The following is a 12,720-nucleotide window of genomic DNA, read 5'->3' as shown; positions in this document are numbered from 1 at the left end:
GTGCCACTGAAGCGAGAAATATTTCCGCGAATGCTGCCTCCGATTTCATGTTAAGCACGAAACGCAAACAGCCGACACTGCCCTCTCCTCACCCTTCGGCAATTCGAATACGAGGGCACTGTCGTTCCCGACATCCACTGCACCAATCGTCAACTTATCTTGGACAAATATGTTGTTCTCTTCCAGATATGCCCCCTTCTTACCACAAACTATTAGTGCTCTACAATACTGCACAATCTACTGCAGATCTAAAGTTTAGATAATCCACAATTTGGGTTTATAGCGATAAATATGAAATTGTTCTACCAATGAGGAATGCATGAATCTGTCGATATATAGTCTTATTTTCAACATGACGTTGCCAAGTACACTGATACTGTTTAAAGAACACGCTGGTAATTTTCAACACCTTCTCTGGGCTGCCACAACAGTATCGTAGTCCGAAAAAACCCTGTGAAATTTTACTTTTTTCCCAGCAAGGGCTGAGCCGTTACATTTGATAAGGTATGACACAAAACGCTTCTGGAGCCATTCGCTAGTTGTACAGTCCCACTGGAGGACGATATGATATTCGGCAAAAAGGATAAATATCGTTCCATTAATAGCAGTTCAACAGTTTCTATTACTTCTATAAGCGTCTTTATGATACATAATTCAATATCTCACAAAGGTATTATTGTCACCACTGTAGTAAAAAATTCGGAATTTAGCGGATGTTCAATATTTCTATTTACATAATTCTAACTTCTGCTGTAAATTCCAAATTAAATCTACGAAGGTGAATCGTCTTTCCACAACAGGAACAGCATACTTTTGCTAGCGCAGAAGGGCGTGCGGAAAGCAAGGTTCGCCCCAAAATATTGACTGCAGTGGGGATAGAAGCGATGCGGTAGACGCCAAGCCTCCCTCATGCAGAGCAGCCGAAAATGTCCGGGAACTAACTTGAGTTTCGTACCGAGCAATGCTTAAATGAAAGCGACGGAACAATCAGCAATAAACGATGTAGAAGTGTCCTTGCTGAGTGTCACATAACTGCAAATAAAGAAAGAGATGTACTGTTAGTGATAGCAATAATCACTGAATTAATAAATGATCCATCGCACCGTCAGAAATTAACAAGGACACCCACTTATTGGAATGGGTGTGGGAAGGGTTAAAGAGAGAGAGAGAGAGAGAGAGAGAGAGAGAGAGAGAGAGAGTGTGTGTGTGTGTGTGTGTGTGTGTGTGTGTGTGCGGGGGGGGGGGGGGGCTAGATTTCCAAACGAAAGTGATCTTCGGGATGAAACTGATTAATTCCGTTCTTGGAATCTGACGCTGGCATTACAGGTGATAACTGATGACGCTGTTACAACGTGAGTTTTCGCCTGTTTCTGTAGCTCATAACAGACTAATACCGAGAGGCACTTTCTACTACGGGTTGATAGTAGCAACCCCTGCCCATCACCGATTTTACGATGACAAACCTTGACACGTAACTAACCTCCCGAGTTCTTGAGTTTCGGAGACGAGGAAAGCATTAGAGAGAGACAGCAAGCGCCTTGTTACAACGCGAACAAAATGATACTCATTATTTACGTCTAAAGAAAATGGATTATTGGCAAAAACCTTTACACATTCTTTCATTTCACAATATTCGCTCATATCTTTGGGAAGATAATACCCCTGATACTGAGACTTACATTCTGAAAGTATTTGTATGGAGTGTAGCCGTATGGAAGTGAAATGTGGACGATAAATAGTTTAGACAAGAAAAGAATAGAAGCTTTCGAAATGTGGCGCTACAGAAGAATGCTGAAGATTAGATGGGTAGATCACATAACTAATGAGGATGTATTGAATAGAACTGGGGAGACGAGAAATTAGTGGCACAACTTGACTAGAAGAAGGGATCAGTTGGTACGACATGTTCTGAAGCATCAAGGGATCATCAGGGCAACGTGGAGGGTAAAAATCGTAGAGGGAGGCCAAGCAGATTCAGAAGGATGTAGGTTGCAGTAAGTACTGGGAAATGAAGAAGCTTGCACAGGATAGAGTAGCATGGAGAGTTGCATCAAACCAGTCTCTGGACTGACGATCACAACAACAATAAATATTACAAGGGAAACGCCCCATCGCAGATCCCTCAGATTTTGTGGTAAGATGGCCTAATGGATAGCCTGTCAAAAATTAAACACAGATCAAGTATGAGAATAGGAAGAAGGTGTATTTGAACTGTGAAAAAAGAAACAAAATAGTCAACGGTCGAAGCTTAAGATCTGCAACATGGAGTGAATTGCAAGAACAAAGGAATCGTGGCTGTGTGGTCACCGTGTTGGACTGTAACTACATGTTGGAAGCCACTGAGAATTGGAATTGTGTGTGTGTGTGTGTGTGTGTGTGTGTGTGTGAACGACCTCCCTCGAGTCCCTTTTTTTTTCACAAAATTATGAATGTTCCGTCCGGTCATTTGACGCGTCTGTTCTCCTTCTGCAGTCTTGGCAATTGTCATACTATACACTTAGAATATGAGTAATGTGGTACGAATACATTACTGTGGCAAGTAAATGTTATAAATAGTGAGACCACGTAAGATGCCGCATAGACCCCTCTCAGATATGAAAAAAAACGAAAACAAAAAATCAAAAACAAAAAAAAAAACGGATGTGAACTATGTTCCAACAAAGGAATGTAAGAGAGAAAACTTCCGAATCGGGACACGAGTCATAACACGCGATACTTCTGCATAACAAATAGGAGGTTAGTATGTCTGGAGGTCCCTTCCTTACACCACACGTCACGGACACAAATTTGAATGAAGCGAACAGACGCGTCAATGACCGGACGGACAGTTCATAATTTTGTGAAAACTTCGTCGTCCACCGCACAACCACGAAGCCGTGCTATTCAACTGCGCTATGTAGCACGCCTTAAGCTTGGACCGTTCACTGTTTCTTTTTTCACTGTTCAGTACACCTTCTTCCCGTTTTCACGGCTGATCTACGTTCAGTTTTTAAAGGGCTATCCATTGGGCCCATCTTACTACAAAACCTGAGGGCGGTGCGATGTGGAGTTTCCCTTGCCAGTCACGGCCCTAGGCGGAAAGTGAACCGCTTTTGCTAACAGCTATGCTACCAAACCACGCGTGCTAGGATCCATTTCTAAAAACAAACGGCAATTTATTTTATATTCTCTCTGTTTAACGTACCTTCCGCTTTTCTTGAAGCGAATAAGTATTTTGTTATACAGGATATTTCAGGATAAGGCTGACGTCGGTTGACGACACACACAACACACACACAATTCTCAGTGGCTTCCAACATGTAGATAACTGAAACTGACAGGAGTGAGTGAGATGGATGCTATAGTAAATAATCACGGCAATACTTCTTGTAGTTTATTGTTAATTTGCGTTCAGGAATTATATCCTTCAATTAAAAAGGCTAACTGAACGCAATTTATTTTATAGTTCGTGTAGGCACTGCTACGTGGTAACTAAACCTGGAGTGCACAGTCCTTTTAAACATAAAGTTGGGTTAAGAACTAAGAAACAAAACTCAACATACATGGCAATCTGTCAGTAAATTAACACCTACATGGTCTCGTTCCCTGACGGCTGTATTTCGGAAACCGTTGACATTAGAACAAATGCGTGTCTGATGTTTCGCTTTCAACGTGGTCCAGACGTCAGTTTTTATTGTACGTCTCTCTCTCAAAACGGAGTGCGGCCGTCGCAATCTTGTTTTTGTGCTTCATGTCGTCTTTGGTAGGTTTTTATTCCCACCCCAGTAGAGACACGTCAATACTCGGTGAATGAATTTGCAGAAATTTGTCTTCATTCGTGTACTTCGCGTTCCAGTGTTTTATGTCACTGCAGTGATTCGGCCTTTTAATTTTTTTTATTACCATGTATTGTATAACTAACGCTATGGGTGTTCAAGCCTCGCTTGTCTAGTGAAATTTCTGTATTTCTGCTAATAATCTAACGGGCACTAATCTAAAACTTAACCATCCATTCTGATAGGATGAATAGTTTAATATGTACCATATTGGTTAGTATTGTCTGGACTGCTCAGGATCGAGCGATTTTGGCAACTCGCAAAGTTGTTGTGCCAACCGATTTTCTGCCAGTGTTAAACCAGTCAAATACAGTCTCATGATTTAAGTTTTTGACTGTTTTGTTCTCTTATAATGGCGCAACTTGAAGTTTTAAAATTATTTGTCCGTTCAGGATGGACAGATTTCTTAGTAATGTACCTCTTTTAAATGTTCATCATCCATAACGAACTTGACTCAAAGAAGAAATACGTTGATGACACACATCACGATACATCAGGAAATAGTTAATATGGTATCAGAGGGAAATGTGTGTGAGCGGGAGGGGTGCGTAGCGGCTAAAATTGTAGAGGAAGAGCAAGACTTGGATGCAGTAAGCAGATCCAAATAGAAGTAGTTGTTACTCAAATATTAAAAGACTTGAGGGGAGAGCTGCATCAAACCGGTCTACAGACTACAACATCGGTAATGTCACAATTAGGTCAGTGTGAATATGCCACTAATAAAAGAGAATGCTTCGTAATGATCGCAAACCACGAGGAAAGTCTGTTAGCGTTGGTGTGGTTTGGCAGACTTGGGCTCTCCCTACAACCTGATCTTGGGGAACGCCGCCCACACAGCGTGTTGACACTGCCAGACATTCTCAAACTGCTGCCTGTAGGCCTTCGCCACAGGCATTTTCTTTTGAGGGAAGATTATATTCTTATTCAGCAAGAGCGCTGATAATCACAATGTTGAGCACCGTAAAACTACTATCATAAAACAATTGTCTTCTGCTCAGTGTAGTCTTGCGACGAGAGCGTGTGATCTCCACTATGCCTTGCCGACATACCCGCTACGCCATCACAGTGGCGACACTACCCTTTAAAAGAGAACGGGTGCTCCGGCGGCCGGTGCGCGCTGACGCCACCTACCTGTGCGCGCAGGACGCCGCCTCTGCGGACGACGAGCGCAGTGCCGGAGGCGAAGCGGATGCTGACGCCCGGCTGCACCACCAGCGCGCCGCGCACCTGGAGCGTCGCCCGCGCCTCGTAGCGCCTTCCCGCGGCCAGCACCAGCTCGGCACCAGCCGCCACCTCGGCGGGAAGCAGCTCGGCCTCCGGCTGCTGGGCGCCGCAACCGGCTACCAGAACCACCAAGCACCACAGCACACGATGACTGCGACGGCACCGTTGCGCCATCGTCACACACCCACCGCGTCCTTACTCACTCGTCTACTGGAGAGAACGGCCGCGCCTGAGGACGACTGCGGATCGCACCTTTCCCCCTCCAGCACTGCCGCTTGACCCCCACCCACTGCCACAGGTGCGCGCGCAGCCGGCTACCGGTAAATTACGGAGTCTGCGACGGGCAACAGAGAGCGCGTAGATTTAGGCGGTATTAGAAGGTAGTACATCGACGATAAGACTATGTTGAAATTACCTTTGTCGACGTATTCGCATTTCATATCTGTCACACACGTTCATTGTTTGTCAACAGCACACTACACAATGTGCTGAAGTCTGTTAGAAGCTACAGCGCAATATTATCTTAACCCTTTGTTTCCTGACATAAGAAAAAATTTACTTTTTAACATTTTCTTTGCAGAACTTATGCTATTGTGGCCTCAAATTACGCTAGGATTTTTTGTAAAATTTTATTTTATTTTTCACAACTTTTTTCTCTCCTGGTACTTAGAAGTACCGTCAGACTCCGTGTACAGAATCACAACATGCGCAGAAAAATGCTCCAATTTTTATAACTTGTACCTTATTCCACATAAATATTAAATATTTTTACATTAGAAAATTAATTAACCTAAATATGATATTTCTGAATCTTTTTTTTAAATTTCGCATAAATTTATTCTAGAGCAACTTCACAATACATAGTAACTTAGCTATACATTTTTGACAGTATATACATATCACATATTTAGTGTTAGTGATACCTCATGAAATTGTAGGAAACAGTTCTTTTTCTCATTGCAGTACAAATACACTTTACATGTACTATATTGTGAATGTGGTCTCGACTGAATTTTATTTTTCGCACACATTTCGCATCGTCCTCTTTTACAACTGAACACTACAAAATGGTTTCTTCGGTTGCCAAGACGTACATCCTTCGGAACAGAAAAGTTATCCTTACTTCTCTTTGGGAGAGTTATTTCATCTTTACCAGAGTTTCTCTTTTTGAGATTTGGCACTTGCTGTTCATTCATTAGCCCTAGTGCCACAGCACACCTGAATTCCAGCAGTGGCAGTGCCACATGTAGATAACTCAAAATGATGTAAGGATTGACAAAAGAAATTTCTATTGCTCCCCAGAAGACACGGTGCCACCATTTCTTTGATCGCTTGTCAAGACCATAAGTTGAATGTAATCTGTCTGCATGATCCACACCACCCATGTTTTCATTGTAATCACATACAATTACTGGACATAGTATAGTCCTACTAGTTCCATCTTTCTGTTTTCTTGTCACTACGCTCTGTTCAATGCCATGGAAGTTTGACGCAAAATATACTACTTTATTTTCCTTCCATTGAAATACTGTTAGGTCTAAAGATGATTCTTTGTGATTTGATTTAGACATTTTTCTTTAGGTAAATTCCCTGGCAAACCTTTCCTGTTTGTTCTAATTGTTCCACAGTCAAATGTATTTACCGATTTCTGTGTGAGAAAAAGTGGACAGAACAACTAGTGAGAGGTAACGCATTGTTGCTACAATAAAGTGTTCGCACAACCTGACGGTACTAATAAGTCCGCTTTATATTTTCCACTTTATCTCATCCACTTGTAACGTAATGCTTCAAACTATTATAAAAAAAACAAAGAAGGTAAGTACGTACAATGGAAAACTCAACGGAAGTTTCAATAAATTGCGCACAAATTCAGGCAACACCATGGAAACAAGCACATACAATCTTCTGTTTTCACAGCAGCGCGCGAAAAACAATTTCAAGCTCTGACCGCCAGAGAGGTCTATGTATTGCACAATAACATCTATGAAACAGTAGAGCAGATTTACTGTTACGTACCGACAGGCTCTCAGATCACGAAACTGCACCACGAGAAAATAATTAGAGTCAAAACTAACTGGTACTTTTAAGTACCGTCAGGCAACAAAGGGTTAAGCTCAAACAGTACGGCGGTTATGAGGAAAAGGAGTTTCTCTCGCACAATCAGCACGGATTCAGAAAAAAAAGGTCATCCGTGTGAAAATCAAGTCTCTGTTAACATACGAGATCGCTCAACATTTGATGGAAGTGAACAAATTCCGTATTCTTCGATAACCGAAAGGCGTTCGACAATGTACAGAACTGACGGATTCTAAACAATCACTGTTGTGCCCCAAAGGAAGCGCAATAGAACCACAACGATCTCACTACACATAAATAATATACAATGAACGATCAGTAGTAATGTAAGATTGATGGCTGACTACTGTTGGCGACAAGAAAGCTTCGTCATAGAACAGCCTCAAGGAAATCCAGACAGACATTAAAAAAATTCCAGTTGATCTAATGAGTTGTAGTTATCTTCAAATGAGATTAACAGAAGGATAATGCCTATAACGAATAGATATAACCCAAAAGTATCCGATTACATTAGTGAAGAGTCTTGGGTACGTCACATCGTATAAATACCTAGGGGTAACACTACGAAGCAATATCAAATGGAGCAACCGTAAGAAATCAGTGTTAGGCAAAGCGAATGAAACTTATTGAATATTTTTGAAGGATCCTGTAACAGACTGCGATATTTTTGCAAACAGGAGTGACCAGAAAAAATAGCAGACGCCATGTGAAATACAGGGTCACCATAAATTATCTTTGAACTTAAGGCTTTAATAACTTTAAAACTCTACTAGAAATTAGAAAATGGTTTTCAACATGTAATCAGTTTTTATGGCTTCCAGGTAATGCAAACTTAAACCTGATAAACAGTGGACGCCACAAGAGGAAGCTCAGTGAGCGGTCGGGTTCATAGTGATGTCAGCCGATTGCCAAGTGCAACGAAACTTTCGAGCACGGTATGGAAGGTAACTACGGTCCCGACCAACTGTTCGGGCATGGCATACGTCATTTTTGGAAACAGTGTTCTCCATAAAAAGGGGGCGTGTCGCCAATCTGTTTCAGGCGCCAATGTGGACAAGGTGCGACACGCGTTTGCAAGTAGTACAACAAAATCGGTGCTTAAGGCGGCCAGAATGTTGGAAATGAGACGGTCAACAGTAGTGCACAATGTTTTGCATAAGAGGTTGCGGCTATATCCTTACAGGGTGCAGCTGCTTCAGGCATTAAAGCCTAAAGACAAACCTCAGTTCGAACAGTCTGCAGTGGACATGCTGAGCAAGACTGGCGCGAACAACGCCGTTTTAGAAAATGTATATTTCTTCGATGAGGCAACGTTTCATGTATCCGGCAAACAGAATCGTCTTAATGTTCGTATATGAGCTCACAGCATCCTTATGTTACACGTGAAATGGAAAGAGAGCGTCCCAAGGTGAATGTTTGGTGCAGACTGATGCACAGTTGCATCAGTCTGCCATTAACAGTGTTTACGTGGACATGTTACAAGAGTTTGCTGTGCCTTGATTGGAATACCTGCAACCTGATGTCATATTCCAGCTGAATGGGTCACCACCCCACTGGTCATTAAATGTCTATCAGTTTCTATACGAAAATTTTCTGGATAGGTGGGTTGGGCAAGGTGCTCCAATTTGACAGCTGCCAAGATCCCCTGGCCTCACATCACTAGACTTCTTCCTGTGAGGTTTTGGAAATGATCTGGTGTACTGAACCATGGTTAGACTTGATGGCACAGGTTCACAATGTCACTGTGGAAATTTTGAATCATACGTGGAGAGAAATGGAATTCTAACTAGACATTATCCATGCCACTAATGGTGCACACATGATGTGTATGAATGAGGAAATGGAACTTTATGATTTATCACATTTTGAAAACCACTTGTTAATTTCTCGTATAGTTTTAAAGGTATTAAACTGTTAAGTTGAAAGATGATTTATTGACACCCTGTATATTAGAAGCACTACATTCAGGAAAATAAGATCAACACAGGTAATGAGAAAGACTACACAGCAACAGGTCAAACACCACCATGCCAACAAGCAGGGCCGTGTGAAACCCAACTCACAATTCTCACACACAAAATCCTGAAAGCCATGTATCAAGACAATTGTTTGCAGTATTTTTTGACTTGCAAAGTGAATCAGACTCTGGTTTCTTGAAAGTTTATAATGAGGCTTTCACAGGATAGTACTGTTCAAGTGTGTGGGATCCACACCATGTCAGATTAAAGGAATAAATCGAAGTAGTTAAGAAGTGTTTTTGTTTGATTTGTAACTGGAAGATTTGATCAGCATGTGAATATTATGGAGATGCTTCATGAACTCATATGGAATTCCTGGGGTAAAGAAACATTCTTTCCCCAACACACAGCTGAAAAATTTAGAGAATCAGCATTTGCAACTTACCACAGAGCAATTCTATGGCTACCAACATACGTGTCATGTAAGGACTATATAGAAAAAGAAAAGAAAAATTAGGGCTTGTACAGAGGCATATAGTCAGTCTTTTTCCCTTGTTCCATTTGCGAGAGGAACAAGAGAGGAAATGACTGGTAGTATGTACGAGGTACCCTCTGCCATACATCATATGGCGGTTTGTGGAGTATGTGTGTGGATGTAGATCATTATTGTCTATCATCAAGCATCTGCAAGTTCAGGTTTATAAGCATTTGTATGGTGCCCTCCCTTGCACTAAACAAACCTACAACTATTTGGGCTGTCCACCTTTATATACATTTAATACCCCTGTTAGTTCTATTTGGTATGGGTCCCACAGGTGTTTGGGAATCAGTCTTCTTTGTAGACTGACTGCATTGTCCCAATATACTACCAATGAAACAGTCTGCCACCTTTGTATTCATGTAAGTTGACTGACGGTAATTGTGACTCATTGATATTGCAGTATAGGAAACTGTGTGTCTTTTTGTTAAGTGAAGTACACAATCTTAAAATTCTGAACACTGAAAGTGAGCTACTAATCTTCGAAACACTTAAATTTTGTTGGAATCTGATTGAACATTTTTGAAGTCTTTTAGACAGTACTAAATTATTAAGAACTACATCACCAGCAAACATTTAATAGTAAGAATTCCAAACACACTTTCCTGGGGCACATCTGAAGTTTTTTGTACGTCTATCAATGAATCTCCATCCAAGGTAACATTCTGTGACCTCCATACCAAGAAATCCTCAATGCGGTCATTAACTTTCTTTGGTACCCATATGATTGTACTTTCATTAATAAGTGTCAGTGTGGTGATAAGCTAAATGCCTTTTGGAAGTAAAGAAACACTGCAGCTACCTAACTGCCATGATTCGTGACTTTCAGGACGTCATGTAAGGAACGTTCAAGTTGAGTTTCACGTGACCGGGGTTCCTGGAATCAAAGCTGGTCACTGTCACCGCATCTGCAATTCTGTGGATTTTGTAAAACAGCTTGACAACTTCTGGGTGAAAGACTCAAACATCCTGGTGAGTTTTGACATCGTTTCGTTATTCACCAGGATGCCTCTACAAGAGACACTGGAGCTTGTTGGTCAGTAATTTGATGAGAAGACCAACCTTTCCAGGCATGTCCTGACCTCCATATATTTTCTGTTTAACGGAGAATACTATGAACAAATGGAAGGAGTCATAATGGGCAGCCCAATCTCACCTGTGGCCGTGAATTTGCATGTGGTGTACGTCAAGGAGGAAACCCTTGTGTCATCCAAATGCAAACGCACATTTTTTTTCTGTTATATGGATGACACGGTTGTCATCTGGCCCCATGGAAGGGACAAATTTCTTTACTTCCTTACACATTTACGAGGGCGGTTCAGAAAGTAACCTCCGATTGGTCACAGTGCGGGTTGTGGGGGGAGTAGCGACGCCATCTGTGCGTTCACGCACTCAACAGGTCAGTCGGCATCAAGCCGTGGTCGAGTGAACGTCGTACCTGCGCTAGTTTAGTTTTTGTGGCAGTTTGAAATGTGTGCTGCAATAGAAAACCCCGCCAAATGTGAAGTGCATGCTGTCATAAGGTTTTTTACAGCCAAAGGATATTCTGCAGCAGCTATTCATCGTGAGCTTTGTGCCGTGTACGGACCAAGAGTTATGAGTGAAGGAGTTGCCCGTGAATGGGTACGTTTATTTAAAAGTGGACGAGAAAACGTTCATGATGAAGAGAGGAGTGGTAGACCATCATTGGTGACTGACGAACTCGTTCAGACAGTTGATGCAAAAGTTCGTGAAAATCGACGTTTCTCAATGACGGAGTTGTCTACTGGTTTTCCACAGATTTCCAAGACTCTCTTGTACGAGATAGTGACAGCAAGATTGGGTTACCGTAAGTTCTGTGCACGATGGGTGCCCAAAATTCTTACCGACCACCACAAAACTCAAAGAATGGCCTCTGCATTAGACTTTCTGTCACGTTATGAGGACGAAGGAGAACCATTGGTAAACAGAATCGTGACCGGTGACGAAACCTGGATTAAGTACGTGAACCCTGAGACAAAAGAACAATCAAAGATGTGGGCACATTCAAATTCGCCTACCAAACCAAGAAAAGCCTCGCAAGATTTTTCTGCCAGAAAACTGATGGCAACGATGTTTTGGGATGCCAAAGGGGTGTTGTTGGTTGAATTCATGGAACGTGGTACGACCATTAATCAAGACGTGTACTGTGAAACAATAAAAAAGTTACGACGGGCTATACAGAACAAACGCCGTGATATGCTGACTTCCGGTATCGTTTTTTTGCACGATAACGCCCGTCCTCACTCTGCTCGCAGAACAACGGCCCTTCTTGAGTCCTTCAAGTGGGACGTTATCAACCATCCACCTTACAGCCCAGACCTGGCGCCAAGTCATTATCACCTCTTCATGCATTTGAAGAAATGGCTCGGGTCACAGCGGTTTGATGACGACGAAGAGCTCAAAGATGCGGTCACAGGCTGGCTCCAGGCACAAGCGGGTGATTTTATGCAGAAGGAATTTCAAAGCTTGTGAAGAGATACGATAAGTGCCCCAATCGCTATGGAGACTATGTAGAAAAATAGTGCAAAGATGTAGTTGTAAGATGTATATATTAAAATATTTTTATTTAACTTGGTGTATTTTTTTAAATCAACCGGAGGTTACTTTCTGAACGTCCCTCGTAAAAACCACACATGCCAACATCAAAATTACAATGAAGATCAAAACAGAAGGAATATTACCATTCTTGGATGTCATGGTCAAGAGAAGAGCTGATAGCACCCTGGGCCACAGTGTGTATCAGGATAAAATGCACACTGTTTGCACGCAGACAGCTGCCACCACCCTATACAGAGGAATGGGGTACTAAAAACACTAGTACACAGGGCTCACACTATCTCAGAGGCAGAGTGTCTGTGCCATGGTACCCAAGATGGCAGTTTAGGCACACTCTCTGCCCCATCACAACAGTGAGATGGAAGAGTTCATGGAGGAAGAGGCAACCACTGCTCTTGTACCATACACTGGCACACTGCAAGGAAAAATTGGACACATACTGAAGAAGCAGCGAGTAAAAAATGTCTTTTGCACACCCAATAAAACAAGTCATTATTGGAGACCACCAAAGATGAAGACGGTTGCGGAAGGC

General features: G+C 42.2%; 1 protein-coding gene across 1 annotated transcript in view; it reads right to left on the bottom strand.

Annotated features, from left to right (window-relative positions):
- Positions 1-4,257, bottom strand: part of LOC126416987 (protein bark beetle) — a 355,587-nt gene extending 351,330 nt beyond the window's left edge. Inside the window, exon 1 of the mRNA XM_050084872.1 lies at positions 4,234-4,257. Within this exon, the coding sequence (XP_049940829.1) occupies positions 4,234-4,257 (24 nt within the window). The remainder of the gene's footprint in view (positions 1-4,233) is intronic.
- Positions 4,258-12,720: the final 8,463 nt, after the last annotated feature.

This window comes from Schistocerca serialis, chromosome 8 (genome assembly GCF_023864345.2).
Source record: "Schistocerca serialis cubense isolate TAMUIC-IGC-003099 chromosome 8, iqSchSeri2.2, whole genome shotgun sequence".
Classification (NCBI taxonomy): Eukaryota; Metazoa; Arthropoda; class Insecta; order Orthoptera; family Acrididae; genus Schistocerca; species Schistocerca serialis.
This window is presented reverse-complemented; position numbering and strand designations above follow the sequence as displayed.